This window comes from Bactrocera neohumeralis, chromosome 2 (genome assembly GCF_024586455.1).
Source record: "Bactrocera neohumeralis isolate Rockhampton chromosome 2, APGP_CSIRO_Bneo_wtdbg2-racon-allhic-juicebox.fasta_v2, whole genome shotgun sequence".
Lineage (NCBI taxonomy): Eukaryota > Metazoa > Arthropoda > Insecta > Diptera > Tephritidae > Bactrocera > Bactrocera neohumeralis.
Window position 1 is genome coordinate 28,787,494 of NC_065919.1, and position 22,268 is coordinate 28,809,761.

General features: G+C 34.6%; 1 protein-coding gene across 12 annotated transcripts in view; it reads left to right on the top strand.

Moving 5' to 3' along the window:
- LOC126767909 (TLD domain-containing protein 2) overlaps positions 1–22,268 on the top strand; it is a 313,504-nt gene that overhangs the window by 137,010 nt on the left and 154,226 nt on the right. For 10 of the 12 annotated variants that reach the window (XM_050485633.1, XM_050485634.1, XM_050485635.1 and 7 more), the window contains exon 2: positions 21,232–21,676. The exons of the other annotated variants lie outside the window; for them this stretch is intronic. In XM_050485633.1, coding sequence (XP_050341590.1) covers positions 21,425–21,676 — 252 coding nt within the window. In that variant the 5' untranslated portion in view covers positions 21,232–21,424. The remainder of the gene's footprint in view (positions 1–21,231; positions 21,677–22,268) is intronic. 12 annotated transcript variants of the gene reach the window in all.

Consider the following 22,268-nt stretch of genomic DNA (forward strand, 5'->3'; position numbering starts at 1 on the left):
AATGCTTATAAGACTTTCGAAAATATAAAAACAATTTACTGGGCATGCTCGGCACGTACAAGTAATAGAAATATAAGAAAAAGTAATGAAAAATCGAAATTGAAATCGGGTAGTTAGAATTCCGAAGCGCACATGCCACAGAAAGCAGAAACACAGACACTGCGCGTTAATAAAAAGAAAATGAAAATGATTGAGTCAAGTGCCGAAAGGCGTCACATGAACTGAATAAGCCGTTTGGATGCGATAATTTCGAAAATAAAACGAAATATACAATTTCATTGTTTTATTTTCATTTGCACTTGAAGTGCTGAAATTATTACGACACATAATTTTAATTCGGCGCCAAGTGCTCCAAATAATTTTCGAGCGAAATCAATTACGTTACGAATAACGCTGACAGACAAAGCAAGAAGGTGGCGAATAAAAGCAAAAACAAAGAATTTAAATATGACGAAGTGTAGCTCAAAGCGACTGTGTAGTCTTTAAAATTCTGCGCACACGGCTGCATGCGACAAAAGAATTTTTTTGAAATTGAGATTCGAATAACGCGCACAAATCACAGATAACGCCAGCGCGTACAAAAACTAATAAAAGAAATAAAAAATTAAATCCCTCGAACTCTGTATTGGCGCTCAATTGTTTATGTAACTCAAATAAATACACACTTTCGAACCGGCGGAAGGCCAAACAGAGCTTAAATGCTTGTAAGAATTTTTCAGACCCCCGGGCGTATGAGTGACATAAGCGACTGCTGATACTTTGTCGTTCTAAACATACTATATGTACATATGCATGTATGTATATATTGTTTTGTAAATATTTACCTGCCGTTAGCAGGAAGCGCATAGCGGAACGCGCTACCTACAACAAATATACACACACACAAATGCATACATATATTGTATATATATAAATATACAAATATATGTTGCTTGGCTTTGTACAGCATGCGACACGCCCAATCAGTCGCAAACACTTGTTGTTCTGGTTCGAATTACGACAAGTACTCGCCTGTCTAACTAACTTTTATTTATTAAAGAAAAACATGCGTACACACTGCGCCACATAGCGGTGTTTTTATAGAAATTAATAGACTTGTGCGTGTGTGTATTGGCTCATTGAGCCAAATGTGATAGAATAATAATAATTGTCGCACTCATGACTTATTTGCAGTGACGGAAGTATTTATTATGTACACACATTCATATATGTTGTTTATGTAGACTACTTGCTTGAGAACCAGTTCAAAGCGCAACGCTTGGCAATAAGTTGTTTGGTACACTGAAAAAAAGTTTAAGGAATATTTATAGTGGCAAAAGGAACACGTGACAATGAAAGTTGTTAATGAGTAGCAAGTGAAACTATTTAATTAGCGTATGTTAGTGCCAAAGGGAACGATATTTTAATATTAGATCAACACATTATTTAAGTTAGATCAGTAAGAACCTCACTTTTTGATAATCTTGACAATACAGACAAATCTTCACTTTTTATAAAGAAATACAATAAAGTTGTTTAAGAGATATCTGCCAGATCTAGCTTAACCTTTAACTGACTGGTGACATGTAGCCTCACAGGCGTCGCGCGTTTTGCAAATTCTCAGAATTGACCACTTCCCAAAGTACCATTAAGTGTTCATTGTATTTTTTTTAATATTTCATATTAAAACCGCTGATTAAAACTAGTTCGATATTTTATTACATACCAAAGGTTAAAAATAAACGGAGTTTTAAAATATTTAAATTGATTTTTACAACAAAAAACTACTTTGAAAGTAGTAGCCTGTGAGACTACGCGTCCTTTATAGTGTTATAAATTTGTCACGTCCCCAGTTAAAGGTTAAAAGATCTAAGAAACCTCTCACTAATAAAAAAATAAAGGTAAATGCAGTTGAGAGGCAACCTGGTATGACTGCTGCCTCAGTGTCACCATTTCCAGCATGCAAGAAAACATTTATTCTAATATTCTAACCTGTCTATAAAAGAAAATACTCCAATCATACAAAGTATGTCTTCTTCTTCTCTTTTTCACTTGACGTTAGAACTTTCAGAGCAGTATTTATAGAGTATACAATAGAGCGAAAACATTTTCCTTCATCCAAACACTGTAAAAGGTTTTTACGCGAACGTTTTTGAAAAGTTCGTGAAGTTTTATAGATCCTTAGCACATATTGACAGCCAATTTCTTCCACTCAGATTAAGCGATCGTTAATCTCATTATATCGGTTAAAAGATTTGGCTTAATCGCCTTCTGTGTTAATTTGATTCTTGTTTTTGCTTTTTAGTTGCAGAAAATATTCTTCATAATTTTAAGGAATGCGGCCGAGTTAACAGTCCTTAGTCAGATGAAAATTGTGATCCATAGAATTTATGTAGAGCTCACTGTCGTGAGAACAAATATTGACAAATTATTTAAATTAGTTAGCTGGAGATTTCCACCAATTAACTGATCTCTATATGCCAGTTACCAAGTATATTCTTTATTCGTAACGGTTTAAAATATACTCTGGGTATCCCTTTCGTTAGAGTGTCCAAGATCTTAGTGCTACTAAGACTTACACTCTTCCTCCTGCTTCAGTACTTTGTAACGAGCATTTAGTGTTGGGATTATGTGCGATCGTAACTTGTCGCCATAAATGCTAACGCTGCATTTCGAATAGCCGCAATTCTGCTTTCGAGCTCCCTGCACTTCAATTACGACGCTGTGAAAATTCTATTCTCACCTACTATATTCACTTACTTCAATATTACTCTCAGAGAGCTGGTATGAAATTTAAGTAATTGGGGTCGCATCAGTGCAACATTCAGCTATAAAAGTCTTAACTGCATAGCAGCAGTCTGAGGTCCTAAGTATGGAAGCACGTCTTCATCCAAATATTCCACTTTTTTGTGGTCAGTCAATTAATTTTATGTACTTGCTTAAGTCAAAACCTAGCGTTAGTGCTACGGTGAAGTTCCTCAGTCGAAACTTAGCATTAGATTCAACCATATTCAGCCTTTAATTTATTCCCACACGTTTATTCATGAAAGTTCTTTGCATTCAAGCGATTTAATAGACTTAGATTAAGGTGGGGTAGATAAGATTACATTTCAACGAGTTTCCATCGACAGAGGCAGCTGCGACCCCATTGGATAGTAGAAACACCCAACTTTTGAGATGACAAAACTTCTATGAATGACTTAAGAGGCTCTTAAGTATGTTTTGTCGATACTTTGAAACTACTACACATTTGGTTAGACGCCTTGAAAGCAATATCAGGGAAGATAGTATGGGGTTCAATGAATCTATTCCGTTTCACTCTGAATCAAAGGGATCTCGCAGTTGCGGAGCACAGTTGTCTAGTGCTAGACCGCATAAGATCAACGGAGCTTTGACTCGTTTCAGTCGGATGATATTATAGTGATAGTGATCTTTCTTTCAAGCACTCAGGCTTTACAGTCCAAGAGTCCATGGAAAAAATATAGAAATCAGTATAATGTTCCCGTTGAGTCATGAATCAATTTGGGGATGTGCAACTTCAAAAGAATTTCCTCGCTCTTATCTAACCACTTACACATACATACATATATTGATTTATTTTCTGCTACCCTACATTTTTCCACTATTCTCCGAATAGTATTCGCTTGCCATTTGAGTAACAAAGAACGTCCAGCAGTGACGGGCACGCTGTTTTCAGACAAACCCATTCGATAGCTGCGCTTATTTATTATTGTTTCATATTTTAATTAGAAGTAATGCAATGCACGCTTCATCTAATTCCAGCGAACGCGACTCAAATATTATATTTCAATACAAATAAATTGTACAGTCATGCAAGGCAATTGCATTTGTCAACAAGCTGTGTAAAACAAGGCGTAGCCACTATTGTCCGAAGGAATTAGGCTTTAAATGTTATTGCAGCAATGCAAACGATTACTTATTATATGCTTTAGGGTGGTACTTAAATGTAGGATAAAGAGTTTTATATTCGATTGCTTGTGCTTCAGCTTATTGCTCGGTACTAAACATACTCCAAATATATTTTAGTTAGTGTAGGGTGGCACTTAAGTGCAGTAGGAAAATGTTAACAGCAGATTTTGGGAACTTCGTGCCGCTGCAAAGGAAGAGATAATAATATTTTATAAATTTTGCGCACATTTCGAGATTGTTTTGTTGTTCCACAAAGTGGTGAATATGCTACAAATTTTGTGAAACTTCCACTAAGTTTAAACTATATACTTTTTTGAAGTTTTCCAAGAACAAACTCTGAACCATTTCGTTTAGTAGCACAATCTGTGCTGATTCGATTTTACAGCCCGTGAGTTTCTATACCCTGAACATATTTGAGTTTGTAACCTAGACAAGAAACGTTGGAGACCATATAAAGCATATATGTATACATATAACTGTTCAGTGTGAAGAGCTGGGCCGATTTAGGCATGTCCTATAGACAGACGGAATTACGCGAGTTAGTCCTTCAGTGTTCGAGAAATCGATTTGAAGTTGTGCACACGTGCTATTCTTTCAGATAAGCTACTAAATTATCGGGAGCGCTGATATGGAACCACTATTACAGCTGCCATACAAAATGGCTGATCATAATCAAGTCCTTGTATAGAAAATTTTTGTATCTGTTAAGGTGTCGACAGGAAATTTAATACAGACCATTATGCAGGGCAATACTAAAATCTTCGAATATCTCGTTTAGATTGGGCAAATATAGCTTATAGCTGCCATACAAACTGAACGATCAAATTTATGCTATGCTATAGCTTTATGCCATAACAAATACACCTGTGAAGGGTATTATAGCTTCGGTGCAGCCGAAGTTAATTTTCTCTTGTTTTATTTGTTCTTTTATTACCGCCCTAATTCGCATATAACCATCTACATGTAAACATAAATATGCAATATTGACCGTAAGCATAGAATTCGTACCCCACACACACACACACAGGCACAGATATTCAATTTTCAGAAAACGCTTGCAATTCACTTTTATTAATACTGACATTAGCGCTCGCATTCGCAATCATAAAATCTATGTGATGCCAAGCATTCACTAGCACGTGACGCAAGCGCAAATTTAATGTCGTCTCAACGGTGACAATCGGACTCCAGCATCGACACAGTTAATCTAACTCGTGCGGCGGCCGACTGTCGCTTGTCGCTGCACAATTAATCCCCAAACACAGAGGCATACGAGGGCATACTGTATATATATATACATACATACATACTAAGTGAGCGCATAGTTAGACAACTAAATTGATTAAGCGTTTTTGCGCGATTTCCCAGCCAAATGCACATGCCATGTTATGTTATGCTATGCTATGCTATGCTATACTGTACTGTGCTATGTTAAGTATTGGAATGTTATGCTACGTTGTAGTATGCTCTGCTGCAGTGTGCCTTTGGAATGCCGGTGGCCCTGATAATTTTATGTTGCAGTGGTCAGCACCCACCTAGCGACCGCGTCAAGCTCATTAAAAGCAATCAATGCAACTGTAGTATGGCGTGCGACCAGCCGAACAGCCGACCAAACCCTAAGTGGGCTGCTCGCATTAAGTCAATGTAGTTAATTAAGTTGTTGCTTTTGTTGTTTGTGTGCTTTGTACAAAGTACGAGTAACTAGTTTATGGCGCTGAAACGAACACAATTTACTAAATATTGCTATACATATACTATTATACATACATATTTATATGCTTGCACACAACCTTTTTGTTGTCGTTGTTGTATGTATGTGTGGCAACGCTTTTGCTGATTAAGTGCATAAAGCAATTCATTGCGCGCCAGTTTCCCCTCACAAATCGGTGGCAACTCGTTTGGAGCCGCCGGTGGCCGCTGAATGGCTGACGCAATAAACCGCGCAAATAACTACATATTTACATATATCTTTAAATATAAATGTATGTTTATTGTAAGCAGACTTTTCCTAGATTTTTTGCGGAAATTTTGCGGCATGAATAATTGCAAAAAATCGACGAGTTTTCTACTTGATTGCCAATGAACTGCAGAGAGTCGCCGATAAAAGCGATTGGGTGTGTTCAGTGGTGTGGCCTTTTCACTTTTTGTTGTCTGTATAGTTCAATTTTTGATTTAAGATAAATTACACTAGTCTACATAGCTTATAGAAATTTTTCGTCTGTTATGTTAGAGGCTGTTTCTAGCTAATTTTGAATTGTTGAAACAGAAAATAATTGTAAAAACTTCCTACCACGTGGGATTTTTGTGTTGTAGTCCAAGCGTGTAGGAGTCAAACCACCACCTTTTACTGAAATGACAAACTAGATGTAAGATCAGAGCACCTCAAATACCCCACAGACCATTTACCGCGTCAGTCGCCAATTTTTCTTCAGATTTGTTGAATAGTGTCATCTTCGAGGGAAAAAAATGTTCTCCCAGAAGACAGAAAAGTATGATTGAAATCGCAATCGATTAATATCTTTTAGCATTAAGTCGAAACGAGAATTAATCGAATATGAACAAAAATCGAAATTCAGTTAACGGTAAAATAACGACACTTAATACAAATATAAATAATAAAAACTGTTTTCAATTACAAAATAAATATATCGATAATTTATTTAACTAATAAATATAATAATCGTTTTTCGATTAAAAAGAAAATATCGATAACAGAATTTGTGCATTATTGTTGCACAAAAACACACAAAGTTAATAATAATAATCGGATTTAAATTATCAAAAAATTATTTCCGCTTAATAAGCAAATAACAACAATGTATGATTGATATCGATTACTATTTATATGACAGCGTAAATGCAAAACTATAATAAACAATAAATATCAACAAAAATCTATTTTCGATTAACAAGAAAATATCGGTAAGAAATTTGTACATAAACATAAAGTAAATAATAATAATAAAGAACGGTTTTCAATGATCAAAAAAATGTATTTTCGCTTACTAAGCAGATATCGATAGTAAAAATAATTGTAATATGATTGATATCGAAATCAATATTAATTGGTAGCATAAATGCGGAAAGTTAATTTCTGGTATTTCAACAAAAATCGATTTTCGATTAACAGTAAAGCATCGAGACTTACAATAAACAATAATAAATAATATAGAGTAATTTTCAATTACTAAATAAAAGAGTTTTCACTTAATAAAAAAATATCGATAATTTAAAAAATTAATAATAATAATCTATTTCGATTAATCGGAAAAATCGATAATACGATTTTTACATAAGTCTTAATAGAAAGTAAACGTAATGGCAACTCTCATATAGCAAGCAACAAAATTTCGATTTTGTACATTGAAATCATCAAATATCAGTAAGGAATCAGTGTATCGGCGAAACGTAGAATAAAAGTTGAAATGATTTTTAAAAAAGTCGGCCAATTTTTATCGAGTTAGAGGCAACGTACGAACAAAATTTGTTTAATTGCTTAATTGAAGTTCTACAGTCTAAATACATACAAATGTACGTAGCTTAGAAAATAGTCGTTGTTTCATAATTAATTTTTCCATTTTCTTTCCTAAATTTTAAGGTTTCTTTTGAAATTTGGGTATTGCCACCCTTTTTAAAAACAAATTCACTTGTAAAATTGTAAAAACAAATCTTCAGAATAGCGTATATATGTATATTATACCCTGAACAGTATATCCTTTGTTAAGTTTACCGCGATGTTTGTAGTACCCACAAGGAAGCAACAAAAACCCTATAAAACAGATAGGATCGAGTATATGGTCATTCTGACAAGCTTAGTTCATTTAGACAACGATATTGGACCACAATTGCATATGGCTGGCTTAGAAACTGACCGATCAAAATCAAGCTCTTGTATGAAAAACTTTTTCGTTAGACAAGAATCTTCCCGAAATTTGGCATGAATCCATAATCTGCGAATATATTGTTCACATCGGACCAATATATCATATAGCTGTCATACAAATTGATGAATCAAAATCAAGTCCTTATATGGACAATTTTTTTATGTGTTCAGTGCAACCGAAGTTAACATTTTTCTTCCTTCTATAAGTTTTAATATTTTTAAAATATTTTATGCACTTTACTTCAAAACTAAAACTTCCATAAAACTTTTTTTATATGCCTTGGTCTTCTGCCACTGCAATCTCCTTCATAGCCGACGACTATTAACACTTTATGAGCGAATTTGCCTATAAAAATTTAAAAGTTTTCTTTTAGTTTTGACATTAAAAAATACTAAAAAGAAACACTAAGAGCGAAAATGCATTAACTCACTGAGGAGGTCAATAACAGCAAAAGTGGGGTCGCTAAATAATAAATCAATGTCAAGTTAAGACGCCTTTCCATTTCCTTTCATTTATTTCCTTCCGACTAATAAATTAATACAACATCTACATACAAAATGGAAGTAAAAAACAATGTAAGCGAATCAGCATACTAAAATTAATGGTTGTGGATTTTTAGTAGCGACTGTGAGCGCATAAAAATTTATTTTTGCACGAAATTGCAGCGAAAAACGTTTTGTGTGAAAATTTCGCTTTCAATGCAGGGATTTACATATTTACAGTGCACATTGTAAAATAAAATTAAAATACTGCTTTGTTGTTGCTTATTTTTTTTAATTTGTTTCATAGGCTTTGCGCTGTGCCAAGAAACACTAAAACATACACACACATATAAAAGTATAAAACCGATAAACACTCAACAGCATACCAATGTATATACATATATACATACACATGTTGTATATACCTTTATAAATACTTATTTCATTATATACAATAAACATATCTACCAACAACAACAAGAATTCATTTAAACCCATAATAACAATAGAGATGTTGCGGTTATGTCGCAATCGCATGGCTTTGTGTTTTTGTTTGTTGTTGTTGGCACAGTTCCAATTGCAAATTAGACACAGACGAGACAGGGAAATTTATATGCCCAAAATAACAGCGACACGACATAAAAATTCGGCCACATAAATTGTTCGGCACAGTAATTTGTTGCATTATGCCAGTGTATCAACACACATACATACGTACATATATAAATGTATGTATGTTTTTATGATGGTACATATTCATTTGTCTGCAGAATGTAGGCTAATGTGTCATAGTGTTAGAGCACTGAAGGTATTTGTGGCAAAGTTAAGGGAAAACAATTTCTGCAACAAAAGTGAGTTTGTAATACAGTGGTGGCGAGGATAGTTAGGAGAACGGAAATATTTTCAAAAATTAAAATAAAAAGTAATAAATTTAAAGAAATTATGCGAAATTACTTTTTTCTCTATATAACTTCCAAGCTTCTTGCTAACTTTGAAGCGTAGTGCTGCGAAAAAGTAACTGGTATAAACTGGTATAATTAGAAAAACAGGTGTTATGATTTATGCCACATCAATGCAGTATCTACACTTCACTTATGTTGCATTGGAGTGATTAATTTCGTTTTTGCTTTTATAAATATAAATACAATTTTGACTGAACCAAGGCATCAGTCAATGAAAACTCGATATGCGGCGCCAATCACTCATACAAGTGCAAATGAAAAGAGATTGTAATTTTCAATAAAGCTTAGAACATAAATAGTTTATGATTGAAGTACTTAAAACAAAATGTTTTTAAAGTCGCTACGATCAAGTAAAACTCAGAAATATGATATTCAGTTATATGAAATTTTGCACATGCTTGAATGTGGCACACAAATTTACTGTTATCTATAAAGATTCTAACTCGGCTATAACCGCGTAAGCGATGTCTACGCCAGTAAAGCAAATAAAAGTTTTCGAAATAAGGATAATTGGTATAAAAAAGGTATAATAAAGGATATATCTTTATTCAGAACAAAATCCAGAGCATTTCAATGCTACTAAGTCCGGAATTGCTTCTTTAAATTAAAAATTTTTTTAAGAAGGGTAAATCTGGTAATATTACCTAATGAAGGTGCAGTCCACCTTCTCTTTCATAAGAAGGATAATTTTTCATCACTTCACATTTTAAGGATGGCCCCAAGTACTCGATGGCAGCGTGACTACCTTCCTTCTTTATTGAAATTCATTACTGTGATCTTTCTTGGAAACCTTTGTTACTGTTTTGAATCTATATTTGGATCACTCAATAGTAAATCACATCCCTCTTTGTAATTCTCCACTGACAGGACTCTATGATGGTGAAAACTTTTACAAATCCGAATATTCGCATATCTCTTATATATTCATTCAATTAAAGGCGAGGCTTTCTAAAAATAGTTCTCTTACACGCATGCAATACAGAGAGCAAGGAAAATTGTGAGAGTGAGTGACGCCAAAAATTACAAAAATGAATGTGAAGTAAATTCGAAGTTTGCGTTGGTTAATCCCACAGAATTAAACCTTATGATATGAACCTTTTGTGGAAAAATAAGCTACCGAAGCCTTAGAGATACCACATACCTTATTCAGGATAAAGAGTATAAACCTGTAACTATTTGTAGTACCCTCGTACGCTTATGCGCATATTTACGAACACTTTGTTGGTATTTATGTCTTTATCTTGTTTATGGTAGTTTGTTATGTCTACCCACAATAAAGTATGTACATATGTAAAATGCTGGTTGGCATTAAATTACCGTTTTTATTGATTTGCTTTTAATAAATTGTTGTCACCCGATGCGTTGACACTTATTGAGTTGAAAATGAAACCGAATTGGTATGCAAATACGAAGTAAATATGTTTGCTACACTTTTTGCACCTTTTTCGCTTGCCTTTGTTGTTGTAGTGAAATATTTCAGAAAAAATGCGCTTAAGCGACAATAAAACCGATGGCCGCCGGCAGAAATGCCAGTTCAACACACTCGAGAATTTCAATTTCGTACGCGGTTACATAAGGCGATCGTGTGCAGTTTTGAATGTCCAATGCAAATGCTAAATTACAAATACATATGGTATGCATGTCTGTATGTCCGCAAACGACATAAATTGCAATTGAAGCTTTAGCTCTTTGTATTTCTTTTTTCGAAGTTCTTCGGAGTTTGGCTCTTTGTAGCCCTTGGCTTTGGAGCGTTGCCGAATAATGCGGCACAAAGAAAGGTTCGCTGTTTGTTTTTGTATCTTGTGTAGTTGTTTGTCGCGTCAAGATCTGATTAATCAGCGTAAAGTTGCTTTTGGCAGCGACAAGTGGTCGAGCTGTCATTTTTATTTTTTTTATTTTATTTTGTGATTTTTGACATTCAACTACCTTTGTTACGCTTCTTTGTCTGAGCGCACTGTGCGAGTATTTAATTGTTATTATGTTTTTGTTCGATTTCAAGTTTACGAGGCACCAAAGCTAATAACCTGTAATTAGTGATTGTGAAGTATATATAAAGACCTTAAATAATTAAATTTAGTGGAAAAATTATTATAAACCCGAAACTTACATTTTTACCTAGAAATTCTATATCCTCGATATACGGCTCCGTATGCGTATGATAGAGACAAGAATCATACATGCAACGTCATAAATTAAAAGAACCGTCAAGCTTTCTGGGGAAATGTAAACAAACCCTACCTTTTTATCTCGCGTTGATGTTGTGCCCAATGTAGTTTTCTGTCAACCGAGGTCTGTCTGCTTGCTAAGCTGGACTAGGCTTTAGTTTTTCCAGAAATATTAATATCGCGTAGTTATAATTCAAGACCTCTTTTTAGTAACTTACCAGAACTAAAACCGAACTGTGTTTAATTAAAAACACGTGTGGAGAATTGAGACTCATCTGAAGAAAATATCAAAATGAAATGGAAAAATCACAAAATAGTTAAGTAGAGCAAATTTCCAAGACACTTTTTCTGAATTATATCGAAAACAGCTAAGCGATTTATAATGCTTTCTCAACCAATCTATTTAGCTGAAGCTCTTACCTAAACTCCAGCTAGCACTACAGAGCAAATTTGAATATAACAAAAGCTTATACTAAAAAGTAGGATAGGCTTCCTTCTAAAAATATGCCAATACCGAGTTATTTGTCTCTATTCGCCAATTTCAGTTGAATTTTTCGCGTGTTCAAAATGTCTGTTAGTTTATATCAATTTATTCATAGTATTTTATATAATTTAGTTTATGCCAAGGTAGTTTTTGTGCACGTCGTACAAAAATGTCGTTAGTTTTAATTTTATGCCAGTCCTTTTATTTATACCAGTTTATACCAGCTATTTGTTCTATTCGTTCCGAGACATTATATAATTTATACCAGTTGTTTATTCAATTCGCTACTCTTTAATGTTTTGTGAATCGCCAACATGTGCTCTGCTACTGCCTGCTTAGCAGATAACAAATAGGCTGATGAAAAAATTAATTGCTGATCGACGAACAACCGTTCGTTAGACCTGCGATTAGCTTAATTGACTGCGCATCTATTGAATTGCTCAAATTGCGAACGTTGGGATGTGGTTGCAAATGGCGAGCCTTGCGAAGTAGTTTTGCGCTTTACTTTAAATAATATTTTTTTACTTTTTTCAACTCTTTTATTGTTGTTTTTGTTATTGCAACTGCAGCTGTTTCAATTATTTATCTCGGCAAATACGATTTTTTGTTGCTGCACTCGCTGTCACAATCGTTGCCCAGCTATTTTTAGACAATCACACATCATTAATTCGTGCAGTCCAAATAGAAACGGCTTTGCTTGCCTATCGCTTGTATGGACGGCCGTCTTGCCAACGCCGTCGCCATTGCAGCGGTTCGCCTGTTCGGCCTAATGGCTACATCAGCACGTCGTGGCACTTGCAACTTTTCGCCGTACACGATTGTGTACATATGTCAGCCGACACCAGCGGCCCCTCATGGTGTGCCAACGAAAATGACAAGCTGCACAAACACTGCCCGTTTGTTGTTGTTTTCATGGCAATATAAATGCAATTTTGCCACCGATCGACGATTGCACCACCGCCGCTGGGTTTATGGAAAATTTTGCTACACTTGTGTATATTTATAGCTAGGCGCACTCAAGGCAACGCGGCCGCTTGCATTTTCACCGACTACCCATCTTTGGCGGCAACTACGCAGCGCTTATCATTCGAGTATTTACGCTTATCAGAGGCTGCGAATAATTACTTTGCTCGGCAATCATTTAAATAGGCCTTGTATTTTTCCATTAATCAAACAAAAACACACACACAACTACATAAACACACATACATATGTATACTTACACTTATACATATTTATGCAAAATATTTCTCAGACTTTGCAAAAATATATGTATGTATAAGTTTTTGTAGGACTTTGTCCATGCATTGCGCAGGACATTGGCAAAGCTCCAAAGCGTTTTTGCAAAACACTACGCGAAGGCCACTTGTCACGCCTTCATATTTACGAGATGTTTTTAAAATAAATAAATAATTTCTTTATTCGAAGCACTATACAAGTGATAAAAATTGGATATTTCTTTTTAACTATTTTAAGTTTATATTTGTAAAGAGTTTCTTCATCTCCAACTATTTTTAAGTATTTTTAAGTTATTTATTATATTTTATTTTTTAATTCTTGAATTATAAATTGTAACTTTATTTGAAAATGCGCTAAACACAGTAATATGAAATTTTTAAACTAATTTTTTGTGTCAACGTTTTAATTTAGTTTAGTTTTCCAGTTTTTATATTAATATTTTTTTTTGTTTTTTAATATTTAGTTTTTATTGGCTTTTTTTTGTAAACTTAACTTTTTGTATTGTTCAAGTTTTCCGATTATTTTTTATTACTTATATATGTACATACGAGTACATGCTAAGAATTTTTTCTAGTTAAATTTTTTCTAGTTAAATTTTTTTGTTTTTATTATTTTGTTATTATATTTTTAACAACTGAATTATTAGTTTATTCCAAATAGTAGATGGACACCAAAATTTGTAATTTTTATTAATTTATTTACTATTTTTATAATTTTTACTGCTATTTTTATATAAACATATATATTTTTTGGATTTTTTAATATTTACATTGCTGTTTTTGCATTTTTTTATTTTTAATTTTTATCATACTTTATTCTTTTTATGTAAGTTTTCTTAATTAATAATTGTTTTTTGATGTCTTTGATGTATCGCCTGTTCTTTTACTCTAATTGGCGTTAGAGAAAAATATTCTTATTTTTAAGAAAGAAATTCCTTAAATATTTTGATCCTCTAACACGTGCACGTGCGATATGCGTACGTTATATGTGGCAATATATCATTCACAGGTATGTACATATGTGCGGATGTTTAAAATTTATCATGACATTGACATAAAATTGAACATGAAGCGGCAGCGCAAATTAAGTGGAATGGGAAAACATAAAAAAAAAATTGAAAATTAGCTCATAACACCATTTATGTGTGAATATTGGCATTTACACCAAAACGTACATAAACTTACATCCTTACACTCGTGGCCACGCAAACCTTACCACTCAAAATTTTCAAGTATTGTGCACATTTGACTACATTTTACAGCGGTACTTCTCGCGAGAATTTTTTTATTTAGAAATAAGTTATTCACATGTTATTAATCAAAAATATTAAAAATTAAAAACAAAAAACATTCACTTACAGATAAATAAATGTAAGAGACTGACATGCGATGAAAAAACTATATTTTTTAGTTTTTTAATTTAGTTTCATTTACACTATAATTGAAATCAATATTTTATTTTTTTTTAATTGCAACACGAAGTTAAGTCGGTGTATCACTTTAAAAACAAAAAATCGGCCGCTTTTGTACATATAAGCACAGAAAAGCTAATTTGTGTGTTACTCATTAAACGTAATAAATTAAAAACTATAATTATAATTAGATAATATAATTAAGTTTACTTACACTAACTAAAACCAAAAAAAAAAAACAAAATTGAATAAAATCCCGAACGAACGAAAAAGTCCGAAAAAAATTAAGAAAGTGGTAAGGTTTGCGTGGCCACGAGTGTTTTTATGAACGTATAAAAATACAGAAAAGGCTAAAAATGCAACAATTGAGAGCAGAAAATGACATCTCTATACAAAAGCATTATCACTGCAACTTCTTCTTCTTCTTTATTGGCAGACACCGTCTACGCGGTTATAGCCGAACTACAACTAGTCCAAATATACCTCTTTTGGTACGCAAAGTCATGCATTTTGCTCAATTTGCTGACTAAGGGCCATTTTCTCAATGTCTGGTTAGCAGTCAAATGTTAGTTAAGTTCTGAATAAAACAAAAGTTTTTTTTTTTTTACAGGAAGCAGAAGTCTCGATTAAGCTAACCAGAGCTTAATTGACAGTTAACTGGCAGTCAGACAATGAAAAACGGCCATAAGAGTGTTTTATGTTTTTCGAAGGTGGCAACCCTATTCAAAAATTAACTTTCAAATCTTAAAAATTGTGCCTAAAAATTTAGACATTTAAATAAATAATAATTTATTTAAAAAGCTTTCAAAAATTTAAAGTAGGTAGCAGTCCTTTCAACATACATATGTCTTTAAATGAGTTAAGCCTCCCCCCACTCAACCCGGGAAAAACTGGCCCACCCTAAGGAAACCAACACAACTCACCACACCTATACACCAACCTCAATACTCTTCACAGATGCATTTCTTTTAATAACTATGTGTTCAGTTTGTATAGAAGCTATATGCTATAGTAATCCGATCTGAACAATTTCTTCTGATATTACATTGCTTCTTTAGAAAATATTCTATACCAAAATTCGTGAATATATCTTGTCAAATGTGAAAGTTTTCCATACAAGAACTTGATTCCAATAGTTCAGTTTGTATGACAGATATATGTTATAGTGGTCCGATATCGACAGTTCCGACAAATGAGTAGCTTCTTGAAGAGAAAATAGCGTTTGCAAAATTTCAAAACGATATATTAAAAACTGAGGGACTAGTTCGTATATATACAGACAGACAGACAGACAGACAGACAGACAGACAGACGGACAGACGGACAGACGGACATGGCTAAATCGACTCAGCTCAACATATTGATCATTTATATATATATTTTATAGGCCTCCGACGCTTCCTTCTGGGTGTTACAAACTTCGTGACAAACTTAATATACCCTGTTCAGGGTATAATAAAGTGGTGGATGCTTCCCACTAAATTTTGCATCCAAATATTCAAAAAAATGTAGTCTCGAAACGGTTCTTTTACTTTTTTTTTCAAAATTTTGAGAATTATTTTACATTAAGCATACCAAAACCAAATCATACAGGGTGCTTCGATTAGTGCACGCCATTGAAAATAAAGGAAAATAATTTTGCAGGTTGTAATATATGTACATATGTATTGCATGTATATAGTTGTATATACACATATAGGTACCGTTATAGCGCACAATTGATTAGCAAAATATCAAAAATCATTCATTAAACTCAACTCCCTAAAAGCTTCCGCGTTTGATATTCTATTCATATACCAAAAGTGTAGTTCATTCTAATTGATGCACTTTCAAAGTCTGGCTATAAATCTAAATAAATAAAGTCGATATTTGCGAATACATATATATGTATATATATATACGTATATACATACATACAGTTATTACGTGATACGCCAATTATTTGCTAATTTCAAGGATTTATATGCTAAATTAAAGAAGATACCAGGCAGTGATGGCACGCCGCCTAGCTTGACTTTCGACGAAGGCGTCAATATTATGCAATTCGTGTATATGTATGTAAGTGCTTGCAATAGGTATAGCACTATATCGTGAATACATATATACATTAATGAATATGACACCTTTTAAATCGTTGTTTGGAAATTATTATTAGAATGCAAAGTGCAATCATTTTAAATAAATGAGGGATTTTATTAGGGGGAATTCAACAAAGAATTTTATTTTTAATATTTCGCGAATATTCCAATATTTAAAAGTAAGGAAAACATTACTAGACAGGAGACAGGTAAATTAGGATGATAACCGTCGAGAGGACTCTCTGTTGACTAACTGTTCGAAAGTGCTTTGTTGATATTTTGAAAATTAAAGTCATATAACAGTACAGATCGTTTGTTCGAAATCAAAGAATTTGTTCGATTAGGATTTCACCTACTCTTACTGCACGCAGTTTCGATAAGGTTGGAAGAGAACAAGTAGCTTAACCTCTCTCTCTTAGCTTCAAAGAGTTTCGGAGCTTCGAAGAGTTTCCGCCTTAACAACATCCACGCAGCACCAATTACAAATCCTTGCTGCTCTTGTTGGGCAAACAAGTCTTTTAATTATTATTAAAGTGAAAATAAAATTAGTTTGAATTAATACCTGTTAGCAGAATAAATCGAATGTCATCTCATTATCTACTGAAGCTGTCATTTAAAGCAAGCAACTTTACCTATATGGCTGGAAGGAAGGCTGGCTATGGTTGGCTTTTTTCGTACCTTTGAAGTATTTTGACGGCTACACTAAATGCTTTATGGCTCAATGATTATCTGTTGTGAGTTCTTCGAAAATATATGTACATATATTTATCCACATATGGTCACATATTCTACCATAACAGAAAACATGTCAAAATGTGATTTTTTCTCGCAGCACTGGGGTTGATATTTACATAGGAAGATCATCGTCTTCGATTTAGTCTTGTTTAGAAATGTAATTTAAATCGCAAAGAATAACTCAACTGAGATTATTTAAATAAGAAAATATATTATTGTTTAGCTAATGTGATATATTTTAAATATAATCGACAAAATAAGGCCGAAACTTTTGGGGATAGTTAGAAAACAAAAATGGATAAAAAGTTCCAAAACAAATTTTAAATTTTCTGCCGATATTTTCTAATTTAAAAACTTGTTTTTTTAAGTCTTTTAGAAATCTTATGAAAAGCAATCTATATAATTACCACATAATAAAAAAAAAATAAAAACAAAATTTAAATGAATCAAAATGTGGAGAATTAAAATAAAAAGAAATAATGCTTAATGAATTACGCTTGACTGATTCGCCTCGAATTGATACGCCTGTCAACCGAGCCCATGTTAGACTACGACGATTGGGTATGTCGGCGATCACAATGTCACCTACACGAGTAGATATAGCGGTATCAGGGCGACAGTTGACACCTACGTCAACACAGCTGGTTTTATTGACAACAAACGATTGAGGTGTTGTTTTAGGTGCTGCACCGAGCTTTTGTTGAATTATATTTTCTTAGATAAAATTTAATATTTTATTAAACAAATTGCATATCAAAAGATATAATAACTCTTCAAACATAATATTTTTGTATAACATAAACTTAATTTAAATATTTTTATTTTACAATCAAACTAAATACAGTACGAGTATACTGTATATTGAAACGTATGCCAATAAAATATAATTGCATATTTTTGGTGAATTGAAAATTTTGAAATTTTTTTATTTTTTTTTATTTGTAAATTACTTAAAAAGTACTAATAATCATTTGCTAAAGAGTCTCTGAATCCGTATTTCAATTATGTGTCATCTTCATTGCACACCTGGTTTTCTCCCTGAAACTGAGTCATTAAAAATTCTCGCCTGAACTAGTAGACCTATTTAATATTCACCATTGACTGACGATTGATTGCTGGCAATGATGTACTCGTATAGATACAATGTAGTGGCATATAAAAACCTAAACGTACACGTATATTTAACTAATACATCAGTTATTAGCCTAGCAAATTTCCAGTAATAGATCATAAAGTTTTCAACGAACGTCGAACGGAAATGTTTGCCACTTGGGGAAGCACTTACACAAGGAAGTTGGTCTGAGATTTTTTTTTCGAAAATAGCAAATGCTGCAATATATATTTTGTAATTGACAGTTTCCTAGGCTTATGCATCTCTCATAGAAACACTCGTCCTATTGACTTCCCTTGAGGCGAATTTTTCACCAGCCATTTACAGAATCTGGCGATAAACACTTTTTGTCAAGATGTTGGTGAGTCACTATTTATGTGTATGACCTGGTGTTGCCCTATTGGAAGGCAATTACTCTCCTATTGGTCATAGATTCCTCTTCTGGCCGATGGCATACTTCCTACGGTCCAATTGTTGACAGTGCTGATCCGAATTAAGAGCTTGGCCGTAAAGAAGAAGCTCAAGGTAGATGATCCCCCCAATGCCACTAAACACACAGCATACCCTTCCTGACAGTCAATCCAGGCGTGGCCACTGTTTACGCGGACTCAACGTGAGCCGGCCACGACCCTCTTCGCATGGCTTGGTTACTTATGACCCACTTTTCATTTGCAGGTGTGAGTTTCAGCGAAGCGATTACTGTATAATTCCGGAAATGAGACTGTATCACCCGACTAAGCATATGAAAACATTAAATATGCTCGACATTTCGTTGAGAACTTATAAACATTTTTCCATAGATTATCGGTGTTCAGGAATATAAGTTTAAAAGCAGTACTCTCAACTAAAATGCTCAATTCGCCAATTTTGGTAACGCCACTTTTTTTTCTCTTTTCAAATCTGAAAAAATGAGACTGTGCCAAGACTTAAGGGATAAAGTCATACGGAGTTGAAATTTTTGAGAGGGAGGTTTTTTGGCAGCAACTGCGCAGTGACCAGTTTCGGATAGCATCTAGAGAAGGTGGCAAGTCATACAGAGTTGTAATTTATATGAAATAGGTTTCCTGGCAGTAAATGCCCAGTACCATATGCGCACCAGTTTTTTTTAGAAAAAGACAAAACAGATTTTTATAAAATATGATATCACCACAACGAAAAATGGAAAACTACTCAAAACTTTTAACGCGATAATCTGAAAACAAGAATTAAGTATTTTGCAGAATTTGTCAAATTTGATTAAAATTTGTTTAATTCTCGAAGTCTGGCCACTCTTAGCACTTCGTTAGGATTTTTTATTATCTAATTCTGTGTGTTATCAAATGTTAATGCCGCAAAAAAGTGCAAATAGAAGTTAAACAATATCGTCACCTTCTCATTAACTCGAGTTCATTCAACCGTCCGCCCCTTCGCCCGCCCCCTCAAAGCGCTAATGTCATTGCCGCAACTGCAATTTGCGCTCGTGCAGTAATGAACACCTCAAATTCGTTGCAAATACAAATCCGAACACAGCGTATTCTACTACGACACGCTAATTTCGCATTGTGTTTAATTAACGTGACACTAAAAGGCGCTAATTACTAACTCGACAGTGGCGGCAGGTAAACGGCATTTGTGTTGATACCAAAGTATATAGGCAATTGCCTACACATTGCCAATTAAAAGCCAATTTCTATTGACACAGCAACAAAGCACTGTTTACACATAAGCTTTTCGAGTCATCTAGCGCCTGGCCGATGTCGGATAATTACGCGGCTTCAGTTAAAACTAATACTATATTTACGGCTAAGCGAACTGTTCGAACTCGAATTCGAATTAAGTGGAAATCACAAAGTCATAAGTACGAGCTTTGGAAATATCCCCCTCACCACACAGTGCATGCGCTTAATGAGTCACGTCCAGCTTGTGCGGTACGTACGACGACGTGTGGGAAAACGGGCCAAAGATCAATGATCGCAGCGTCGCGTTAGACGTGTTAGACGCGTACGACGTGCGCTGTACGGGGTAAAACTTTCATTTTCATTGAAACCGCACGGCGGCAGATAAAAATGTGTTACAAATGAGTTTTTCTATCGGTACGAGCGGGTACGCCAGCGATAAGTGTCAATCAGCAGTGAATACACGCATACATACACACTATATAGACCGAGTTGTAGTATACGAATGAGTAGGTGCATCCGCTCGTCAGCCTCCAGCCGCCCAGCTGCCCGTCTGCTGCCTGTTTATTTACTTACCTGCCGCTTTGGCGGCAACCCGGCGGGTTTGGCTGGCGGCTGTCGGACTGACAGCTTCGATTATCCGTCGATATGCGCGGAACACGCTAAGCGTATGTAATGCCCGTGATTTACACGAGATTCACAATGTAAAACAAAGCGCTATAAATATGAATGAATGATCACCGGCCGTCGACAGCCGCGCCACCCGCTTGCACTGCGGCAAGTGGTTGCTGGAGTCGGAAAAGGGCGTACGGCCCGTAAATTGTCGTGTTATTAAAACAATCACATTGCGAAAACAGATAATTTATTGTTAACACAATTAGCCATAATTTGAGCGTTAAGCAGGCAATGCCAGCGAGGCGTTAAATCGGCAATAAACGCCAGGCAATTTTTATGCACGATTTTTTGTTCTCAGTTCCCACTGCAATCCTACAAATCTACAAATGAAAAATATTACTCCATTTCCAGTTATAGAAGCTAGTAAAGCGAATTTCTTTGGGAACTATTTCACAGCTATATAATTTATCATTAATCCATTTGATTTTTTTATTTTCACAGATTTTTGACCTAAATTTTTTACCAAACAACGAAAAGGACGTTATTTGAAATTTCATAACAAAGAAACCCGAAAATAAACTCAAAGTCGACTTTGATTAATTGCTAAACGAAAGTTAAGCTCACTAACCTTGACCCCACTGACTTTGACCGCAGACAGTTCCACGCGCGCGCGCGCTTCTTTTTTTTATCCAAAATGAGTATTATCGATAGCGGACGTTATCGGCTGCGTAAAGATTGGGCCAGCGCCTCCATACCGTCATTGGTCGACATCGATGAGCATGTGAGTGATGAGGTAGAGAATTCGCTGAATATTACCACACCGTTGCCGCCACCAAAGCCGCCACGTCGCAGCTCCTTGGCCTTGGGTTTGTTCTCAAGCAAAGGCGATAAGAGTCAGAAGCGACGCAGCTCGATTGCGGTGTTTTTACGACGCGACAGTAATAAGGTGAGTGCACATTTAGTATATACCTGTATTTGTAGGTTATTGTAGGAACGTGTAAAGGATTCGGTCATCAGAAGTGTTTACTAACTTCTAGCTGTTAGTATTACAAAACACGGATCAAGTACGTTCTGTGTAACGAGTATTGCACGTGACCTTTAGGTGAACTATTTGCTGTGCATCGCTTAAAACTTACTGATCCAGGTTAGAACCGAAAAAAACAGTTCTTATCCAAAACTCAGGCATAATGCCGGTATCGTAAAACCGGATGTTGTTTGTATACAAGTAGTCCACCTCCGCCACCGTACCCTCGCTACCCTCCTTGAAACTGGCGCATCATGGTCCTATGTCGTCAAAACAACTCGTTTCCTCAGTCAACTGTTAGATAACTACTTTTTCATTAAACTGGATTGTAAGTCAATAACGATAGAACTGAATGGTTTTATATATTTCAAGGTTTAGATCAGTGGTAGTGGTGTAACAAATTCAGATTACCTGAAAAGTTAGGAAGTTCTTGATGGAACTTTCAGCTACTATTAAAAAATCTCAAGATTCTTCATTCAGATTTTAGTAGAGCTCCCTATTGTGGATATAACTT